The sequence below is a fragment of the Eubalaena glacialis genome, chromosome 17 (assembly GCF_028564815.1).
Source record: "Eubalaena glacialis isolate mEubGla1 chromosome 17, mEubGla1.1.hap2.+ XY, whole genome shotgun sequence".
Classification (NCBI taxonomy): Eukaryota; Metazoa; Chordata; class Mammalia; order Artiodactyla; family Balaenidae; genus Eubalaena; species Eubalaena glacialis.
Genome location: NC_083732.1, coordinates 66,135,815 through 66,158,661, shown reverse-complemented (window position 1 = coordinate 66,158,661; position 22,847 = coordinate 66,135,815). Strand labels below are relative to the sequence as shown.

The following is a 22,847-nucleotide window of genomic DNA, read 5'->3' as shown; positions in this document are numbered from 1 at the left end:
TAAAATTGCCCTCCAGTCTTCCATGTGTTGGTACAAGTTCCCAAGTTCTGCCTGTTCTGACAGAGGAATAGAGGTCTAAAATGTCAACAGCAACAGATAAGACATTAAAATGCAAACATTAGAAGATAAATTAGTTAGCTAGTGTTCCATTTTTTTTTAATGATGGTTACCTGACTTAGTTAATTTTAGGAGCTAATGGTAATGACACCAAGGTGAAGACCATACTGCCTCCCTTGCCCCCATGCCAGGCAGGTTTACATGCCTCATGACTATCACCTTCACTGGAAACTCCAAATGGTTTTTCTTTTGGTTGTTGTTCTCGTTCCAAGTGGGAGATTCTATGGATATTTTGATGACTAGTTCTCGGTGTATAAGAAAAGCAGTATACTCTCTTAAGTACAGTTACACTGTTTTTGACATTATTCAAGAAAGTGAATTATTACCTTGTAACTGATTCCTTATCCTGTATCTAGTGCATTATCTTGGTTCAGTGATTCATATTATACAAATTTTGCTTGACCAGCTTTTCAGAAGCGAAGGTTTACCCATGTATCCAAAGCCAGTGTGGTTCCTCAGCACTTGTGGGAAATTATAGATGAGAATGACTAAAACATGCTATTAATTTAGATTTTCTAAGGACATTTTGGATAATCATGGTGTAACTAACTCTGTTAAATCTGCCCTTGTGGTAGCGTCAGCTAGTAAAGAAAGAAGGTGGATTTTTCCAAGAGACAGTTGGGGTGACGACATACGGAGCCCTTGCAGTTTTTCGGCTGGAGGCTGAAGGAACACGGGCCATGAAAGTCAATTCTCCACAAGCCTTTGTTACTGCATTCTTTTATTGACACTGTACAATTTGTTTCTTATCTCCTTATACCCTTAGAGTTCTGATTCATTAGACTCCCCAGAATGTTCTTATGTGGACCCTAACTTGAAAGGCACAGTTGAGCTAGCATGTGAAGGTGAACCATTGGAAACTGCTAACAGTTTGCCATGCTGAGCTACAAAATGGCAATGTCACATGGTTCAATTGAATATTTTACTTTAGTCAATTTCCAGTGTGCTCCTGATGGTGGGATTGGTACTGTTTCCACCATGCTGTGCCTAGAAACCCTGGCCTTAGGTAGGTTCTCATCGTGCCAGATGGAGTCCTAGTAAAACCCAACCTGGCCACTATGACGTGTACCAGGTCCCCCTTCTTTCAGGCAAGTCCCCCAAAGGGGGCTTAAAGTAATTTATCGGTACGGCAGAGATGAAACATTTGTTATCCTCCATTTCTGGAAGTAAAGGGGCAGTTTTCACTTTGTTTATAACATGCTCTTTCTGTCTTTTGACTGTGAGGATATTTTGGTTGAAACTATATTGATATCTTGGTTGCACAGTGTGTAACAATATCGAGTTTCACTTTATAGTTGTTTGTATACACATATACGTATCATAAATAAACACGTAATATATATTCTATAAACATAAACAGGTGTATATATTCTATAAACATAATGTGTACATATTACACATAGTATTTAACACGGATAAATATAGAAGCATTTATCTATCAACTCTTAAGAAAGCTGAGCAAAAAATATAATTGGCAGCTAAGATTAAGTAATAGGAATGATGATAGAGCTAGTAATAATAATACCTTGGTATTCATAAAACCATTTAAAAATAACAAATGAGCCACCCTTTGTGACAAAAATAATTCTAAATGTAAATCGTTGGCATCAGTCTCAATTTTTTGCTATTTTTTTAAAAAATAGCAGATATTTTTTTCCTAGAGAAAATGTTTTATTATGTGCCTTAAAAAAAGCCTTGCATAGAGTAAGTAAAATGTTCTAGATTAGATTACATGCCTGCAAATTTCAAATAACCCTGTATCTTCCTTTTCCTTGTATTTTTACAGATATGGTCCGGAAAAAGAACCCCCCTCTGAGAAACATTGCTAGTGAAGGCGAGGGCCAGACCCTGGAGCCTGTCGGTACAGAAAGCAAGGGATCTGGAAAGAACAAAGAATTTTCTGTAGATCAGATGTCAGAAAATACGGATCAGAGTGATGCTGCAGAACTAAATAATAAGGAGGAACATAGCTTGCATGTCCAAGATCCGTCTTCTAGCAGTAAGAAGGACTTAAAAAGCTCAATCCTGAGTGAGAAGGCTGGCTTCAATTATGAAAGCCCCAGTAAGGGAGGAAACCTTCCCTCCTATCCACATGATGAGGTGACAGAGAGAAATATGTTGGCTTTCTCATCTCCAGCTGCTGGGGGAGTCTGTGAGCCCTTGAAGTCTCCTCAAAGAGCAGAGGCAGATGACCCTCAAGATATGGCCTGCACCCCATCAGGGGACTCCTTGGAGACAAAGGAAGATCAGAAGATGTCACCGAAGGCTACGGAGGAAACAGGGCAAGCGCAGAGTGGTCAAGCCAATTGTCAAGGCTCAAGCCCAGTTTCAGTGGCCTCAAAAAACCCACAAGTGCCTTCAGATGGGGGTGTAAGACTGAATAAATCGAAAACCGACTTACTGGTAAATGACAACCCAGACCCGGCACCTCTGTCTCCAGAGCTTCAGGACTTTAAATGCAATATCTGTGGATATGGTTACTATGGCAACGACCCCACAGATCTGATTAAGCACTTCCGAAAGTATCACTTAGGACTGCATAACCGCACCAGGCAGGATGCTGAGCTGGACAGCAAAATCTTGGCCCTTCATAACATGGTGCAGTTCAGCCATTCCAAAGACTTCCAGAAAGTCAACCGTTCCGTACTTTCTGGTGTGCTGCAGGATATCAATTCCTCAAGGCCTGTTTTACTAAATGGGACCTATGATGTACAGGTTTGTGCTTTGTATTGTGATCTCTTTGTACAGAAAATGTTGTTAGTAACGAAATGTGAATTTTTATATGTTCGTTAAAATCAAGCTCCCAGTACCAAAGGGGTAGCCTGCTCAATGGAGCAGAAGAGAGACGCAGTCTGTAGCTGTTTCATCCAAATGTGTATTCAGAGTTATCTTTAGCCTCTCATCATGGAAAATAATCCCAACATTTCTATTAGGCTGGGAAAAGTTTTTTCGTGGAATTAGCTTGGCTTCATATTTCTGGACATATTTCATGGTAATTTGATGTTTTCAGAGTCTTCCAAAAATGGCACTAATCTTTATGGTTCTACATGATAGTAATTCGTGCTTTGTTCTAGTTTTAGATTATAAATCTTTTGCTATAGCCTTTACTTCAGGGAGGGTCTTTCCTGTGTCTTGGATGAGGATTTAATTTTACACTCTGCCAAACTGGACCAGAGTTGGGTCACACTGATGGTTGCAGAGATGTACTACTGAAAAGGCAACATAATTGCAAATGAAACTTTGGGAATAAAATTTTACATTGATTTACAAAGAAGTCAATGTGAGTGTAAGTACTAGGGACACCAGAATGACCTTGGTGTGGACCAATAAAGCATTCCTTCCTGCGTTTAAAGAAAATCATAATTTATGAAAGCATTTAGTAGTAATTTAGATTTCTACTTTTATTAAAACTGGCATACCTTTTTGATCTACCCCTTCTGTGTTAGCTTATGGCGTATGTGAGATTAAAAAAACCCTACCATTTCAAATAGAAGGAAATGCAGAACGGACTCTTAAGTAATGTATTCATTTCATTTTAGCAATTTTAGTATAGTTGAAACTGACAATCAGCTTGAGAAAGTGTATTAGTTTCTGTTACAGTCTGTAGATTTTTATTGTATTATTAGGCCAGGGATTTCAAAACATATAGGTTTAATATTAACCTTCCTTAGGAATGATTAGAAGAAGTACCTGAGAACTAATGAAATCACATCACACTTATTTGACCTCCTCAATCCCTGAAAATATCAATCATTTTTATCAACTCAGTAGCTACAGCACATTTGTTCTAGACCTCTCCTTTGACCTAGTGCCAATTAAGAAAGACAGGCAAAGGGGTTATAAATAACAGGTAGTGAATATATTTTGCAATACTTGTAAGAAGGATCAGAAGAGAAATTTCCAAGTCCTTTAAAAACGTCAGAATGGCAATCTTTTCACTTTAAGGGAGATAAAGAAGAACTCTTAAAAAGCCAGTTTCATCTTTGTAAAGCTCTCAAAATTCCATCTTACTTTGTGAATTTCCACAAATAGAATGATTTCTGTGGCGCAGCAAATTAAGCCAACATAGTTATTATGCATGAAAGCTACATGCTTTGAACTGCTGTCTTATTAAAGATCATTTCACTGGCTTGTGTCAGATACACTCTGCTGTCATACTATGATTGGAAAGCAAATACGTGTTTTAGATAAAAGGGTTAGAAGTGAATAATGTCAGTATGTGAAATGGTGTTTTATAATTAGCGGGGAATATGATGTTAATACCTGGATTTCCGGCCGGGGTTTCAGTTTGTTCACTCTGGGGACAACTTCTGAGGGAAGCTGATCTGGGCTGTCAGGAAGGCTCTAAAACGAAGATTACTAAGGGCCTATAGTTTGGAAGAATTCAGATTTTTAAACACACTTCCATTTCCCCCAAACAGTTATTTGTTAGGTTCCTAGTTATTTATAGTAAAGTTTATGTTTGGGTAGAACGAGCTGGACACTTTTCCTGGGCAGTGATTTTAGAAATAAAACAGATGTGGGAACTATCTGAGTTTGAACTAATAGAACTAGAAATAAAACAGCTGATCCTAGACTCTGCTGTCTCCTAAATCCTCGCAGCAGTGCCCAGTAAAGAAGACAGAAATGGTAGGAAATCGCACGGAGGGAGATAATCTTGTTAAAATCAATTTTTTTTTTTTCAAAGAGAAATAATATGGCTAAAAATAGAAAACAGCGATCTATGGAAAAAGTGACTGATTCTTTCGAAGAAACAATTGGAGAGAGAAAGAAACCTAAAGAGAGTTAACTTTCTTCAGTTTGGGAAAAGCACACTAAATGTACTTTAGGCCAAATGTTAATCTTGAATACTTTACACACACACCAGATGTTGATGCAGAAACATGTCTGAAGATAAATAACTTATTAATATTTTTATGCTGAAATAAATATCAGGCAGCTTCGCTATATGCGTAAATTGAATAAAAGCGCATCTGAAATCCCCCTTTTTCACCCACATATGTTTGTGTTGCTGAAATGCCGTTTGAGAGGTTCTTTCCTTGGCATGTGTGCTGTGTGGAGACTAAAAGCTGTGGGGAGTAAAATGCTGACTGCAGAATTTCTTTAATGCAGTTTTGTCAGAAATTGATAGCAAGTTAATGGCTTGTGTGTATTCTGATAAAGAAGATGTTGGTAAATATGAGGATTAAAGACAAATAATCATTCCATTCCAGGAATTATTGATATCAATCTGTAATTTAAGCTAGTTGAAGTAATAGATGAGCGATTCATTAATCTTTTTCAATTAAACTTTTTTTTTTTTTTTTAACATTCAGGACAGTTGGTGGTTAATGATAGATTTATGACATTTTAGGCCAAGAAAAAAGGAACAGAAGCCAGAAGTAGAGGACTTAAGGACTCTGTGGCTTTGATCTATATTTTGGTTTGGCATGGATGGTTTTAAATAATTCAAACTGACTTGAGTGCAAACATGAGATATACGGTTGGGGAAAAAGAAATAATTTAAACAAATTTTAAGATTTCTAGTTCCAAGTTCAGATTATTTGACATATATTGAAGTTAATAATTGAAGTTTTGACCTGCTTTTACTGATGGTATCCACTTCTGTGTAAGTTTTATTACACATCATGAAGTCAAAGAATTACAAATTTGTAAAAATAGTGTCAAACAACGTTTCTTTGTACTTCATAATCGACAAAGCCCCAGCCAGATAATGGAGGTCATTTTAAAGGGCCATCATAAAATCTGGACTGTCATTTCTGAGTCTGTTGAATTCAGATCCCTCACACACCATGAGGTAGCATACAGCCCTGAAATCAGAAGAGATATAGACCTTTACCAAGAAAAAATAAGGAAAGATACAATGGCTAGCTTAGGACTCATTGACTTGACCCAGATGTTAGTTTCTCAATTTTGAAATTTCCCCTGCGTGTTTTATCAATTATTGTGCTTAAATTTTTAAAAATAATGGATGTGGCATGGTGGCTAAGCCCTTCATGCAATTTTTACTACCTGTATTCAGCCCTTGAGGCTCACGTATAGACCGATAATAAGACAAGAGATGGAGTTCTTCAGAAAGTAATTACAGCCTCTTTCTTTCTAATCTGCTTTATTATGCTTATATTTAAACCATCGCTGAATGGAGGCCTGCATTGCTAAACGCGGACTTTGCTGTTTCATTAGGGCTTAATGTGTGGCGCATTAGGGTGTTTGCATCATCTTTATGGGGGAGCTCTTAGCCCTCAGATCAAGTTATAAAAGTCGGAGTCTTGTCAAGTTGTGCATCCCACGGGAAAGTGTTTAAGCTAGCCCAAGTCTATAAATGTTCACAGTGTATATGGTGCCTTTTCATATTAGGAAACCTTTCCTGTTGTTCTGCATTATTCAGGCCTCTAAGAAGGGAGCTACAGGATGCCAGCTATTAAATTCATTTTGGCCCTGAATGAAATTTTAAGGTTAACAGAAGAATCTCAGTGATTGTCTTGTGTTTGAGTTAGGAGCCCTGCGTTTCTGTTTTATAAATATTTTTTATCAGAGTTGCACAATATGTCATGTTAGAAGCAGGAAGAACAGATTTTCGAGCTAGGAAGTCATCTTCTGTGTTTGTATTTTCAACATATTTAACTCCATGAGCTTTATAGATTAACATGTGCCCGTACATTCATTTGAACAGGGGGTTACAGTTTGGTCTGGAAAAAAAGAAAAATCCAGAGAACATTCATCTTATTTTGGTCTGTTTTGAATTTTCTTGAATTATAACCTCCAAATATTTATTTTTTGCCTTGCTGTTTCCTTTGATCCTGGAGCAGGAGGGAAGCTGTAGATCTTAGCAGGTTCTGTTTCTTTGTTCTTCTGAGTTGAGGACAATTGCTCTTTAGAAACGCTGGTGAATGAGACTTGAATCACTTCAGACTCTCTCTAGAGTACGGAATGTTTGGCTTATGAACCCATACTTATTTTCAGGACTGTGTCTCTTTAACAAGTAATAAAGTGTGCAAAATAAAACATATGCTCACCCTAAGGCCATAAAAGCAAAGCAGTGTTCTGGCATTTACCAGGTTATTTTCATCATGAAGATAGCTGAGCTTTATAATGTAGCCACACGGATGGAACAGTTTGACCATCTTCACTAATCCTTTTACCTGCATGATGGTTAAATCTCCATTTGGCTTTGTTACAAGAGGGTCAGTATGATAGATGTCAGTCCCTCTTTGATTTTCAGTCTATTTGCCATCATTTAGAGAACATGTATCACTTTCTTGAATATCTGTATTTCTCTCTAAGCAGAATGTTTAGAAGAAGGAATCATGGTTATCAGTGCATTCAATCGAATTTAGCATTATTCAACTCAATAAAAATTTTATCTCCAAATGGCATGTTCTGCTAACCATATCAAGTCAGCAGATTATTCAGTGCTTTTTGTTTCTTGGGTCATTGTAATTATAGCATATGTGCAGCTGTTGGAAACACAGATACATAAGTAGTATGCTAACTCCAGGAAAGTGGGGAGAAAGAGCCGTTCTCTTTCATTTTCTGATTTCCTTCCTGGAGTCTGTGTCTGAAAATCGTTAGACCATAGACCTCTTGAATTCTTCATCATATGATTCTGAAGTTTAAAGTCAATGTTATGCATGTTCAGAATATCAGAGAAGACCGTGTTTAATTTTAATTGGAAATCAAATATAAAATTTATTTTTCTGTATTACTTTAAATATGATCTATCCTTCTTTTATTTTTTAGCTTCCATCATCAAAATTACACATATGTCCTGTTTTTTCCCCCAATTTTGGATTCAGTCCTAATAAGAGCTAGCATTTATTAAGGGTTTCTTATGTGTATATGTAGATCTAAGCTCTTTACGTGTATTAATTAACTCATCTTCATAAAAACCTTTGAAGTTGACACTACTATTATGTCCATTTTAAAAAATGAGGAGAGAGACATAGAGGGATGAAAGTAACCTGCCCAAGCTCACAGAGTTGAAGTGGGGTAAATGGGGTGTAAACCAGGGTAGATAGGCTACAGAAAGTTGTCTTCACAACCACTATGATATATGGCCTTCCCAATTGTAAGACTGAGTTTACTGCAACTAGAAAAACAATGGAAGACAGACCAGCCGCATGTAAGGGAGGAGATATAAGACTGGTACACCAGGGCTGTTTGATGCATACTCTGTGAATTGCATTGAATTTGGGGACTTCAGCGATTTCTTTGAGATGATCTCTTATCCAAACCCTGGAGTGTAATGCTGCCTTATTTGAACTTACTAGCTTATTATTGAAATCATTGAAAAGAGAATTAATTTTGCTGATTTGTCTTTTCTTAATTACTGTGATTCATTTTCACTGGTACTTTGGCTGCAGAAACTAGTTCTGATAGAGTGCATAAGGGCCAAATTTTGATTTTATCAATTAAGGATGCAATGTTTTATCCCCACATTAAGGGACACTTCATCCATGTATTTGATTTACTTCATAGTCCCCTTGTTTGAAGGACTTCGTTTTAGGATTTTATGATTCAGTAGATGGTCTGAGAGTTGTATTCCCCTCTTTTGATTACGAGGCACAATCTAGGTTGGTTTTTCTGTGAAGATTCAGTGTTAAGGAGATGCACCCAGCTTCCATTTATGTTCTCCAAGGCTGGGTAATTAAGGTTTTACTCTTTGCCTTTGAGTAAGTAATGGAATGGGTGTGGAGGCAGAGGAACTCAGAATACTTTTAGACTGTCTAACTTGAGTGTACTCATTCCCCAGCCATGCTCAGAGCTGTGTGAGGTCCCCGGATGCTGAAAGTGAAGAAACTGGGGGCTACCATGAGGGGCTTGAGAATTCAAAGAGAGTCTAATTGTCCAGCAATTCTCCTTTAATATTTAGATGACCTGTTGATGTAAGATAAAGAACACCTGCATTCTTTCATGAGTCCAGTAACATATTGGGAATCTTAATAATAAACAGTGGTTTGTTCTAAGACCTGTTTTTCCAGCTGATGGGCAGGTAGCTCCATCTCGATATTCCAACTGGCATCTCAAAGTCAACATGTGTAGAAGTAAAGTTGTTAGTTCCTTCCCTAAAACAACTTTGTGTTCCTCTCCTTTTTTCTAGACTCCCATTTTCAAGTCAGTCAAGCTGGAAATGTCAGTTCTCCTGGATGTCTTTCTGATTTGTATCTCTCTCCAAACAATGGAGTGATTTGTCCTGTCTTTCCTTCTTTATTCTTTCCCCGGCACCACCCTTTTTTGTTTTTTTAATTTATTTTATTTTATTATTTATTTTTGGCTGCGTTGGGTCTTCGTTGCTGTGTGTGGGCTTTCTCTAGTTGTGGTGAGCTCGTTGCGGTGCGCGGACTTCTCATTGCGGTGGCTTCTCTTGTTGTGGAGCATGGGCTCTAGGCGCGTGGGCTTCAGTAGTTGTGGCACGCGGGTTCAGTTGTTGTGGCTTGTGGGCTCTAGAGTGCAGGCTCAGTAGTTGTGGTGCACGGGCTTAGTTGCTCCGCGGCATGTGGGATCTTCCCGGACCAGGGCTCGAACCCATGTCCCCTGCATTGGCAGGTGGATTCTTAACCACTGCGCGACCAGGGAAGTGCCCCCCCCCCCCCCGCAGCACCCTTAATGTTTACTTAGTAAATTCTTAGTGGCTTCTTTACTTATTTACTTTCTCTTTCTGTTCCCTTCTGTTCTTTCTCTTCTCATCTGCTCTCCCTTCCTTCCTCCCCCTTCTCGCCTTCCTTTGGTTTCTGTTTCTTTCTGTTCTTTTTCCTCCCTCCTTCCTCTTTATCCTTCCTTTCCTCCATCTCTTCTCTTACCCATCCTCCTTCCCTCTCTTCCTTCCTTTCTTTAATTTTTAAAAATTCCACTTAGAGATCTATCTTCCTGTGTTTTGTAGGAAGTATAGGTCTACTTTCTATAAAAAAAGCAGATCGTTTTAATTATACTTGTATAATTCAATGTAGACTCTCCATTAAGACATCACTTTTCCAAATTCTCTCTCACCCCCAAACTTCCTCCACATTTCCTGAAAGCAACTTGCACTGTTTCATCCTCATTTATGCTTTACTCATTTTGTTTCCTGCACCTGAAAAACCTTTCTGAGATCACTGCCTTTGAGGCTCATCCCAAATGCCAACTCATCTGTCCACAGCTCAGTTGTCACCTCCTTCCGGAAGCCTTTGTGGACCAGTCAGTGTAGGTTAGGTGCTTTTCCTCTGTGTGGTCATGGAACTTGGTACAGCTTTCAGCAGAAGCACATATTCCACTGTTGTCATCTATTTACCTGGGAACTTTATGCACTAAAATGCAGACACATTGGGGGTTTGGGACTTTGTCATTTCCTTGTGTCTCCCAGTGCTTGGCACATAGTAGGCATGCCACAAATCACCCTTCCCTGGAGGAAGGATGTTCCACAGTGATTCAACTCTGTTTTCTCATTAAGACCCTCTTTAGAACAAACATGCAATTATTATTTATCTCCATTATGAGCCAGCGGCAATGGCAGATCAGCTGGAGGAGAGGAACGCTGTGGATAATGTACTCAGTCTTATCATCCACTTGCACTGCATTTTCAGTTTTCTTTTGCATATTTTCCCCTAAGAGATTACCTTCTAAATTAGTGAGACTGACTTTAAGGTTTACCGGTTTTCTATCTGTCCAAATACCAAATAACCATAGAAAATTAGATTGATATTATGCTGAGTAAAATGAGAAAACCAGTTCGGGATAGACTGTTTATTATTGTAAATACAAAACATTTATTATAAAAATGTAGATAATTAAGGATAAGCAGTATTTTACCCTTATATTTGCACGTCTACCAATTTAGGTTTTGCCCTCACTCCCCAAAAAATTAGTTGGCTCTTATAAATCCAATGACAAAGATGTATATGTGATTCATTCCAGCAACACAAAGAATAGGCTATGATAGCATGCGACTGAGCTGACTGCCGTCTAATTAGATTTGTTATTGAAATTTTTAAATACTTAATTTCCATCAAAGGTACATCGTTGAGGCACACTCTATATTCTGCAGTGTGTTTTGAAGCATTGTACAACGTGGAAACATTCCCTATGTAGATTAGCACATTGATTCTGAATTTAGTTATTTTCAGCCAAGATTGGCCCTGACAGATTTCTTCACGTTATTTGTGACTTCAGTATTTGAACAGTGATTTTTAACAACTTAGTTTTTTACAGTCGTGGTTTTACTTTTTTGACGATCAGCCCGTAACCTCAAGTCCTTTTAAATTAGTACCCTCCTAATTGTCTCTGTTGCTATCAATTACGGTCCTTGAATATGAACCACATCTGAGGAAGAGTTTGTGTTTAGTTCAAACAACTCTTTTTGTTCCATTGAAAATAAGTACATTTGCTAAAGTGTCATTTTAAGAGTTCTGAGGCTTTAAAAGATCTTTCCCTTTGACATATTCTTTTAGATACTTTTCTTACTAGTTTTTGTTCCATATTATTAGGCGGAAAGAGCTAAATTGAGGTTAAAGACCTTGAAAAAAAGCCAACCTTTTATATTTTTAACTTCTATAGTGAAACATTTTTGTGAAAAGCCATATGTAGATAAATTATAAATGAAAGGCATGGAACAAACTACATGGAAGGAAGAGTTTTTAGAACTGAGGTTAAAATAGAATAAAAAGGCATCATAGTCCTCAATCAGTGAAAAACAACTTAAAATTTGTTCTTTTTCATGCCTTAACAGGTATCTTGGGTGTTTCTGTATAGCTCTAATTCACAAGCAAACGACCCAATAGTCGTTTGTTTTTGGGTTGAAAGATGCAATTTGTCTTGTCTTTTGAAGAAGCCCATGTGTCAGGTTGAGTCAATGATAATAGGGCCGTGAATTAGTATAGCTCCCGTAGCCCAAGTAAGTGGGAGATTTCACATCTCCAATAACTAGTTCGTTTATTCAACCAAAGTGTATCGAGCTCCTGCTTACTTCCAAAGATGAATGTAATACCATTCCTTCAGTCCAAGAAGGAATGTAAATGGAAGCATTAGCTTAGTAACAACAGAATTGATCTTTTACGTTTACAGCTAAGAATACTAGGGGTGACAGGTATTTGAGTTTGACTTTACCACTTCCCTTTCTGTTTAGTCTTTTCATTTCATTGGCGGGAGAAATTCAAAGAGATAGTTCATTTTATTAAATAGTAGTCCCATTCATGTGAATAGTACTGTAGAGTGTGCTGTCTGATATGGTATTCACCAGCTACATGGGGCTATTTAAATTTCAATTCATTAAAACTAAATTTATGAAAAATTCATAAAAACGACAAATTAAATTTTAAAAAATCAGTTCTTCAGTTGCACTAGCTCTGTTTCAAGTGTTGAGTAGCACTTAGCTAGTGGCTGCCGTATTGTACAGGGTAGACTACAGAACATTTCCATCAACTCAGAGTTCTGTTGGACAGCAGTGATGTAGACTTTTGCAAATCACTTTTTGGATGCATTCTCTCACTTTATCCTCACGATAATCCTATAAAATGGCAAAGTGTACAATATTATTTATAGCCACAAAGATGATGAAACTGAGGTGCCAGAAGGTTAAATAGTGTGTCTTTCTACAGGATTTAACTTGAGAACTTCCCTTGGGAGCAAACAAATGCAAGTAAAGATAAATACAAATAAATAAAGGATTTTACCTACAAATTTTGATCTTAAAATATAAGTAATTTAAAAGCAGAGTTGCGGTCTAGCTTTTCACTATTGTATCCTGATGTCTGTCACAGAGATTGGCACAAGCTAAATACCCAGCAGCTACTAAGTAGATGAATGAATAGGTGTAATTTTTAGTCCAAACAGAATTTGCAGTTTAATAGGAATTTTTAAATGTGGATATCTGTATCAAAGGCACTGCTGGATTATGGGTTATCATTAAAGTTCTGGTTAACAAAAGAAGAAAGACTGAAGTTTACACTCTTTGTTCTGCATGTGGTCTCTTTTTAGTATAGCCATAGCTAGGGAATAAGTTTTTCTGTTCCTTGCTGGGTTCAACCGTTTGGAAAGTTTGAAATAATTCTCTGAATGTGTAGGTGCTGTTTCCTGGCAATAAGATTAAATAAACTGTTGCTGCAAAACATTGATTTTGCATTAACTGTTCTTGCTGTGTATTTGGGTTTAACCTAGAAAAGAATTGTCTTAAGTCAGCATTTGTGGGTCATGAACATGAAATGGGTATGGTTTAGTCTTAGGTATGGTGTCCTAAAATAATAAATTATATTTTATTTCAGAATTCAGTTAAATGATATATTGTACAACAGTCATATTTCACCATGACTTAAGGTACATCTCTTATAGAGATAGCATAGAAATGGCCACAAATGTAACCTTAAAACCTTATTTTGGAAAGAGAAAAGGAATAGAACACTGAGTAATTATGTTTTCCAAAGTTGGCTTTTATAATATGTAAGATATGTAATTCTAATATTATATTAGCTTTTAATAATAGGTAATACTAATATGATTAACTGCTATTTACCAGGAAGGCAAATAGATAATCTGTACAAGTGTCAGTATTTTTGTTCTTGCCATTAAGTTAGATCCTTGTGTTATTTGGTTGCTTGGGTGGTTTTTGAAAGGGCAGTGGGTAGTCTGAAGGCACTTTTCAGCATAAAGTATATAAGCATTAAAAGCATCCTAAGCAATGGAGTTGGCTGAAGACACAACCTTTAGACACATAGACACTGCCAACTTTAAAGATTTAATGCAGTTTTCATAGTAGCTTAGTTAATCCCAGACCAAAATGATTTACTGGCAGTTTTTGGTATGAAATATTCTCTTCACCTGACATTAGTCTTTCTTAGCGTGGATTTTCTGACTCTTAAAGTTGATGTCAAATACTGGAAGGGATGTTGTGATGCTTCATAATAATTTAAATTCCCTTCAAAATCATAAGTTTAGGGCTTTCTTAAGACTGTATGTGCTCTTTGCTCAGCCCTCTCAGTGTGGGCATGGAACATGAGGCTTGAAGATTGCAAAATCAAAGAAATCGTGATGATGTGTCATGGTTTCTCAGGAATCCCTGTTCTACAAGCAGAAGTTCGAAACATTTTCTGTTAAGGAAACTCAGCAACTCTGAAGCAATGTGGTAGCTCAGAGAAGCAAATTTCCATGTCTAGAGCTTGTACACTAGCTTTCTTTGCTCACATTAGAGAAGGTTGGGATAGTTCTGAATTTGTGCCTTTTGATTCAAGTTGAAGTTCCTGAACCAAGTACCTGAGTAGGTGGCATCCCACTGAAAGGTTCATTTTGTTTTTGAAAACAAGGTTCTTCTCACCTCTAGCGAATTGGGAAATGGATGAATTTTGCAATATTATGCATTACATTTCAGTGCAAATTTTATTTGCTTTGGTCGCTAAAGTGTTAGGTTAGAATGGTGTTAGACTTATCTTGTGTCGTCTGGCTTTGACATCCTTTACACCAGTGATTAATTGTCAGGTTGCTGCCTGGGAGGGTGCCCCCCATTCTTGCCCTTCTGCTTAGATAATGCTCTGCTGTCAACAGACTGAAATCTGGGTGTTTACCATGGTGAATATAGACACTGTTTAAAGTGGAATATTGTCATCCTTCGATTAACGGCTGTGGGAGAACTTCATAATTTATTAATCTTAGTGTACAGTAAATGAGCTGTTGATGCGTTCATGCACATTTCCTCCAACTGTAATATTGGAAGTAAGTTTAAAGGTGGCCCCCAGTGAGGAAGCTGTTGGCCAGAGAGGTTAAGTAATTTGATCCAGGTCACACCTCTCTTTAAGTGGCAGAACGGACTTCAATCTTCGTCCTGTATAGTAGAGAACAACTATGTCTCTCAGTGCGCTAAAGGAATATTATTTGCATATTAAGTAGAATCTTTTAAATGGTTTTGAGATGCTTGAGACTTTTCTCATGGAGTGATTTGGATGTGAGCAGTGATCACACATGTCATTTTTGAGCAGCTGTGGAAGAAGGAAGAACACGATTATGCCACGTGCTTAATCTATTACATCTGGTTGCTGGAAAAATTCAAAAATTCCCTGATTGTTGAAAGAGGAAATTTCTCCCCCTTTGGAGCATTTCTGTCAAAAACTCTTTTAAACAGTGAATTTTGGCTGCTGGGTGGTGGCACTTAGTTACGCTGCCTGATGTGGTACACCCAGAGAAGAGTTTTAGATAAAATACCCTTTGAAGGCCTTGATTGCCCTAACACTATACACAATTTTATAATTTTGGATAGAAAACAGAGCTGTGGTGATTTTTATGGTGAAATTATTTTATTTTGGCCCTTGACTCTCCCCATGACCCGCTCATGGGAGGGGCTGAGTCTTTTCTATGAGACAGAGCCTTAATCAAATAAAGCCCTGGAAGGTTTTCTTTATTTCATTTGTCCTAGATTGGGAAACATTTTAAACTCCTTATATTGATCCTCCTTCACCAAGATTTCAAGCCCACCGATGATTTCATTTTACTTTCAGTCTAATTGTGCATGCTCGGGCTTTAACCATAAGCCATTTTGTGTGGTCATTTAGCACCTTTATTTTACCCAAAAGATAGACTTCATCTTTGCAGCCTTATTGCTGTAGAAACTGAACAGAGGATTTCCTTGGAGGACACCTGCGTTGAGTAATCTCTGAGCAACTGCCCCTGGTTTTGATGGCAACCCTTAGCTTTGTGAGAAGAAATCCCCACGTGATTTGGCTGCTTCCGTGGGAATGGGATTTGAAGGAGGCAGTAGTAAAACCTCTTTAATTGAAAGTCTTCTTCGTAGGTTTTTTTTTTTTTAAGTATATATTATTAAATCCTTTGCATTAGTTATAGTACTTTTATTACTTACCTTCATCAGATACTTTGGCCAAAAATGTTTTGCATAATGAGCCTCTCATAGAGTTGCTATTGAGTAATGAAGAGTGAATTTCTTTGGCTCTGATTATTCAAGTGATTTCATAATAAGCAGAAGTACTATTGTATTTTTGGATGTGGAATACTTGGCAGTGTCACCTCCTCCCTCCCACAAAAAGCACTGAATTAATGATACCTTTAAAGTAACATCCATTTTTTCTATGCCAGGTCACTTCAGGCGGGACATTCATTGGCATTGGACGGAAAACACCAGATTGCCAAGGAAACACCAAGTACTTCCGCTGTAAATTCTGCAATTTCACTTATATGGGCAACTCATCAACGGAACTAGAACAACATTTTCTTCAGACTCACCCGAACAAAATAAAAGCTTCTCTCCCCTCCTCTGAGGGTGCAAAACCTTCGGAGAAGAACTCTAACAAATCCATCCCTGCACTTCGGTCCAGTGATTCCGGAGACTTGGGAAAGTGGCAGGACAAGATCACAGTCAAGGCAGGAGATGACACTCCTGTTGGTTACTCGGTGCCCATCAAACCCCTTGATTCAAGACAAAATGGTACAGAGGCCACCAGTTACTACTGGTGTAAATTTTGTAGTTTCAGCTGCGAGTCATCGAGCTCACTTAAGCTGCTAGAACATTATGGCAAGCAGCATGGAGGAGCACAGTCAGGTGGCCTTAACCCAGAATTGAATGACAAGCTGTCCAGGGGCTCTGTCATTAATCAGAATGATCTAGCCAAAAGCGCAGAAGGGGAGCCAATGACCAAGGCAGACAAGGGCTCTAGTGGGGCGAAGAAGAAGGACTTCTCCAGCAAGGGAGCAGAGGATAATATGGTCACGAGCTACAATTGTCAGTTCTGCGACTTCAGATATTCCAAAAGCCATGGCCCCGACGTTATTGTAGTGGGGCCACTTCTCCGTCATTATCAACAGCTCCATAACATTCATAAGTGTACCATTAAACACTGTCCATTCTGTCCCAGAGGACTTTGCAGCCCAGAAAAGCACCTTGGAGAAATTACTTATCCATTTGCTTGCAGAAAAAGTAATTGCTCCCACTGTGCGCTCTTGCTTTTGCACTTGTCTCCGGGGGCGGCCGGAAGCTCAAGAGTCAAACACCAGTGCCACCAGTGCTCCTTCTCCACCCCCGACGTGGATGTGCTCCTCTTTCATTACGAGAGCGTGCATGAGTCCCAAGCATCGGACGTCAAACAAGAAGGCAATCACCTGCAAGGATCGGATGGGCAGCCGGCTGTCAAGGAAAGCAAAGAACACTCATGTACCAAATGTGATTTCATTACCCAGGTGGAAGAAGAGATTTCCCGACACTACAGGTAAGCCGTACGGGGGAAAAATAGTGAGAAAATGATAGAAAGTCTCCAGAGGGCTGACCCAAGAATTGTTGGGAATGATTGTGGTGACCTTGGGCAGTTATAGAACAAGATCGTGTTCTGTAAGATCATAGACTGCAGATTCTATATTGGTAGATGTGATACCACAGATTTTAATTTGGTCACTTGTTTCAAACTGTTTACTCTTATGTTTCATACCTGTTTTGTACCATCTACTGAATATATTTTAAAATTCTCAATGATGCTGATATTGCTGATGGTTTTACCGCAATTCATTTATTTGTCCTCGCTAAGTATGACCCCATATCCCATGATTTTTGATGGAGCGACTTCCAAATGAAAGATGCCACTATAATATGTACTATTCTCTATTCCAACTGGGAAAGAATCCGCTTGAGAACACGTTGCTCGTTTTTCTTTTAAAATGAAATCGGACATTCTTCTAGTTTTAAACAATTAAGCAACATCCTTGTTTTGCGTACAGACAGTAATGTGAAGCAGAGAATTCTGTAGTATGTGTGACTTTGGGTTTCTGTACACTCTGAGTGAGTAAAGCTGCTTAAGTTGTTTCAGATTTGTAAATAGATGTAGGGTGTGTTAGTGTTTTCCTTCTACTTTCATCTTAATCTCGTTATAGACATTAACTTTCCCAATTAATCTTTCATACTTTCTAGAGATGAGTTTAGAATACATATCTTTATTTCATTTATGTATTTATTTCTTAACTAATTAACTCCAAAAATACACATAGTGCCAGGCATTGATTATAAAATAGGAGAAAAGAACATAAACATAGTGCCCTTATGGAACTTATGATTTAGCAAAATCCTGGTAGCATAGTGCATTCAGATATTACTTCCAGAGTATTGGGTACTGTTGTTATCATGCCTCTAAGCATCAAAGTCAAGAGCTTTATTTACTATTTTTAAGGGCTTTTCCATATGCAAACTCAATATCCTGGTTATTTAAATTTTCACATCCCGAGATTTTAAATAGTTCCTCCCATTCTTTTAAAAAGTTGTGTGTTAGTATCAGTGTGTGTCTGTTTTCTCAGTCACCAGTAACGAAGCAGTTTATGTCCAACAATAGGCTAACAATGTTACATGTTAATTTGAAGGGCATCCTAATGTTCACAGTGGATCTAAACGTTCAGAAAACACTTCCTTGAGATTTACACTGTTTAATTTATAAGGTCAGCCCTGGGAAAGACACAGTCCTGCGATCAAATATGTGTTCACACTTGCAGTGAGTGTTTCTGGCTCTTTTGATGTTAGCTGCATGCTTATTTATTTCTGGGGCAAGCAGACATTAGCTTTCTTCCGAGCCTTGTTAGTGTGTATACTGTGCATGTACATTTCTTAAGCGATGTAGAAATTAGATAACCCATTCTTTTTTTGAAGGAGGAGGCTTTTTTTAATCATGAAGAAATTAGCCAACACACACACACACTGATGCATGTAGGTACCAGATCCCTTGGATGAGTGGCTTTTTTTGAGGAAGCTGAGGCTATTGCTTGAAAACTTGGCTGGAAAAATAGAGATTCCATATGTTTTGGTTAAACAAACAAAAAAAAATCTAAGAAATAAATATGAATAAAAATACTACTGAATAATCTCAGAGTTTAATTAATATTCAGTAATGAAAGTAAGCTCCAGAGGGAAGAGACTAGTCCTATTTTGTTCATTGCTGTATCTGCACGATTTAGCGTAGTAGTGCCAGGATGGGAATAGGTGCTCAGTGAGTACCTTTAAATAAATGAGATCCCTGTGAGATTTTGACTTCACAGTATAATAAGTGACTTCATGAATAAGTCGAAATCTCCATGGTGAGTTTTAATTTAATCTTTGACTATTGTATGGTCTTGGAACCCTTCTGAGGACACACAAAATGAAAGTACATTTTGAACTTAAGTCAACTTAAGTCAACCTTCTCAGTATTTTATTAGATTAAAAATAATTAGCAGCACTTGTCTCTAGGTCATTATAATCCTCTCGCACTTATTCTTAAAACCTGATGTAGTTTGTGTGATCCTAGGTCCTTTAAGGTGCTCTGCTTGAGTTCTTTTAGAAATATTTGAAATTTGGAGACTTACTGTTTCAGGAGCCACAGCTTGGTAAGAAGTATAAAGAAACTCTACTGAAAGTTGAACAGTGGAGGCTCCAGGGATGTGAAAACAAATAGTCTCATGAATGTTGAAAACTTAATCTGCTATCAAAGCACTTCGCCCAAATGCTACATTTTGAAGGTAGTGTAGGAGGAGAGAAGTTTACCACATCACAATACTATCTTTCTAGTTAAATTTATATTTATTCATATTATTCATGTTGGGAAACTTTTACCACAACTCTGTTATTACTGGGGAATATTCTAGGCTTTTGAGTACTTTATGTACAAGACTTACAGTGTACTAAAAAAGATAGCACAAACGGAGAGCTGTACAATGTGTGAAATCATGTAGCTATAAAATAACTACAGCTAAGAAACAAGAGAGTTGATTTAAAGCTATCAGAGAAAAACCTCAGTGTGGATTTCATTCCATGGGCATTTTCCTAAAGAACCAGTTTAACCTGAGTTGAACTGCCAACATTATCCATTTAGTAAGTGAAACTTGGCCAGTTCTCCTTTCTTTATGTTTCATATTTACTTATGATACCCCGTAGTTCACATCATGACAGAATTGTTATATTCCACTCATATTTGTTTCTCACACTCCATTTCTTTTATTATATATTATTTAATTAACCAGTGTACCCATTCTCTAATTGACTACCATTCTCCTAATCAACATTTTCAGTGTTATAACTTTGTGTTTCTAGAGTCGTGGGAGGAATATCTCCTTACAAAGCAACTATACCAGATAAAACATAATTTCTTAGTGACTTGATAGACTTCCATGAATTAAGTGAAAGTTCTGAAGCTTTTCTCTTCGCCCCTTCACCAAAAGTGAGCTAAACCCAGACTGGGGAGAGCAAGCAGGGAATGCAAGTTTGCATGGATGAAAAATGCTGACATTGATACTGCAGTTATATTGAGACTAAGCCCAGAGTCAGTGGCAGAGAGAGGGCGTTGAATCCATGGGTTTCACTCTAAGCTGGCACCTTGAAGTTGGCTAATGTGATTCGACATTACTGCCTTCCTCTGACTCCTGTCAGAAGTAAACACAGATTTATCTCCAGGAAAATACTCCAGTTTTCACCTTCATGTTACGTATGGCTTAAGATAAACCTTATATGAGCTTCCACATTACAACAGTTTACCATATGAGTGTGGATGTAAATCACTACATGTGAAATCAGTAGGAAAAGCAAATAATAGCTTTAGATACCCAGGAACTTCAGATCAGCAGTTTTCATTTAGAAAATAATAATTAATAAATGTTTAAAGAAATGAAAATTACACTTATAAATTGATCAAGCTACATGAGACTATAAATAACCAGGAATATTCAAAAAAGAAACAATAGCATTTTTGAATGGAAAATCTAATTATTGAAATTTAAAACATATGGATAAGTTAAGTAATATATTAGCAAATGAGTTAATCAGAAGTTAAATCTGAAGATATTAGCCAGAATACTTAAGAGAGGGGAAGGGGATGGAAAATATCAAAAGTGGATATTAAGATATGAAAATACAAGAAGCTGTTCTGACATGCATCTAATTAGAGTCCCAGAAGAAAAGAATATTGAATGGAAGATAAGCAATCAATATTTGAGAAGATAATGGCAGATGAGTTCTTAAAACTGATGAAAGACATAAACACACAGATACAAAATAGGATATCTTATGCTGAGCAGAATATGTAGATCTTCCTCGACTTATGATGGGTTTATGTCCCAATAAACCCAGTATAAGTTGAAAATAATGTAAATCAAAAATGCATTTAAGGGCTTCCCTGGTGGTGCGGTGGTTGAGAGTCTGCCTGCCAATGCAGGGGACACGGGTTCGAGCCCTGGTCTGGGAAGATCCCACATGCCGCGGAGCAGCTAGGCCCATGAGCCACAATTTCTGAGCCTGCGCGTCTGGAGCCTGTGCTCCGCAACAAGAGAGGCCGCGATGGTGAGAGGCCCGCGCACTGCAATGAGGAGTGGCCCCCACTTGCCACAACTGGAGAAAGCCCTCGCACAGAAGCGAAGACCCAACACAGCCATAAATTAATTAATTAATTAATTAAAAAAAAAAAAAGAAGTTCCTCAAGGAATTAAAACTAAAGCTACCATAGAGGGAAAAAAAAATGCATTTAATACAACTAACCTACTGAAATCATAGCTTAGCCTAGCCTAACTTAAATGTGCTCAGAACACTTGTACTCTATAGTTGAGAAAAATCTTTTAACACAAAGCCTATTTTATAATAAAGTGTTGACTATCTTATGTAATTTATTGAATACTGTACTGAAAGTGAAAACCAGAATGGTTGTCTGGGTACAGAATGGTTGTAAATGTATTGGTTTTTTCCCCTCCTGATCATGTGGCTGACTGGGACCTGGGGTCCCCTGCTTCGACCCAGCATCATGAGAGAGTATCGTACCACATATCCTGCATATTATTAGCCCAGTAAAAGATCCAAATTCAAAATTCAAAGTACGGTTTCTACTGACTGCATTTGGTTTTTGCACCATCCTAAGGTTGAAAGATTGTAAGTCGAACCATCATAAGTTGGGGGCCATCTGTATACAAATAAATTCAGTCATAGACATCTTGTAGTAAAAATTGACATGCTAAGGCAGAGAGGTTCCTTAGAGCAGCTAAAGAGAAACAACAGCTCAACTATTCAGAAAAGACTATTAGGTTAACAGTAGACTTTTTATCAGCCACAGTGGAAACCAGAAGACGGAGGAATACTATTCAGTTTTGAAGGAAAAAAAAAAAGTCAACCTAGTATTCCCTACCTGTCAAAACTACCTTCCAAAAATAAGAGCAAAGACATTTTCACATAAACAAAGACCAGGGAACTGTGAGTAAGTCTCAACAGCCATAGCATGCCTAATTTATGCAGTTAAAAAGGGATAGACTGAGTTATTGGGCAACACTATTATGTGAGTTTGCAGGGAGATTGATCAGAATTAAGGTGTTCTAAAGTGCTTGAATTGTCTGGAGTTAGTGAGTTAGGACTTTGTTATGCATATTTTGATAACTTTAGGGATAACTAATGAAAGAGTAGGAAATGAGTACATAACTTCCAAAGCTATAGAGGAGAAAAATGGACAACAAAATAAAGAACACCCATAAAATTCAATCTTTTTTTTAATGTATCCTTTTTTAGAGGATACATGGGAAAAAAGTAGACAAATAGAATTTTTAAAGGAAGATGGTAAAAAAAAAAGTCCAGATATCAAAAATCTTAATGAACCTGTGGGGATTAAACTTTCCACTTAAAAGATATTATCAGACATATTAAAAAAAAATTTAACTATAAGCTGTTTATAGGTTACACACTCAAAGCATAAGGCTATGGAGAGTTTGAAAGAGCAAAATAGACTAAGTTATAGGCACAAATATAAACCAAAGAAAAATTGAGGTAGCTTTATTAATCTCATACA

General features: G+C 37.6%; 1 protein-coding gene across 2 annotated transcripts in view; it reads left to right on the top strand.

The window, feature by feature from the left end:
- The window catches only part of TRPS1 (transcriptional repressor GATA binding 1), a 250,813-nt gene that overhangs the window by 44,716 nt on the left and 183,250 nt on the right, over window positions 1-22,847 (top strand). For both annotated transcript variants that reach the window (XM_061171547.1, XM_061171545.1), the window contains exons 2-3: window positions 1,904-2,832; window positions 16,162-17,288. In XM_061171547.1, the coding sequence (XP_061027530.1) occupies window positions 1,906-2,832; window positions 16,162-17,288 (2,054 nt within the window). In that variant the 5' untranslated portion in view covers window positions 1,904-1,905. The remainder of the gene's footprint in view (window positions 1-1,903; window positions 2,833-16,161; window positions 17,289-22,847) is intronic.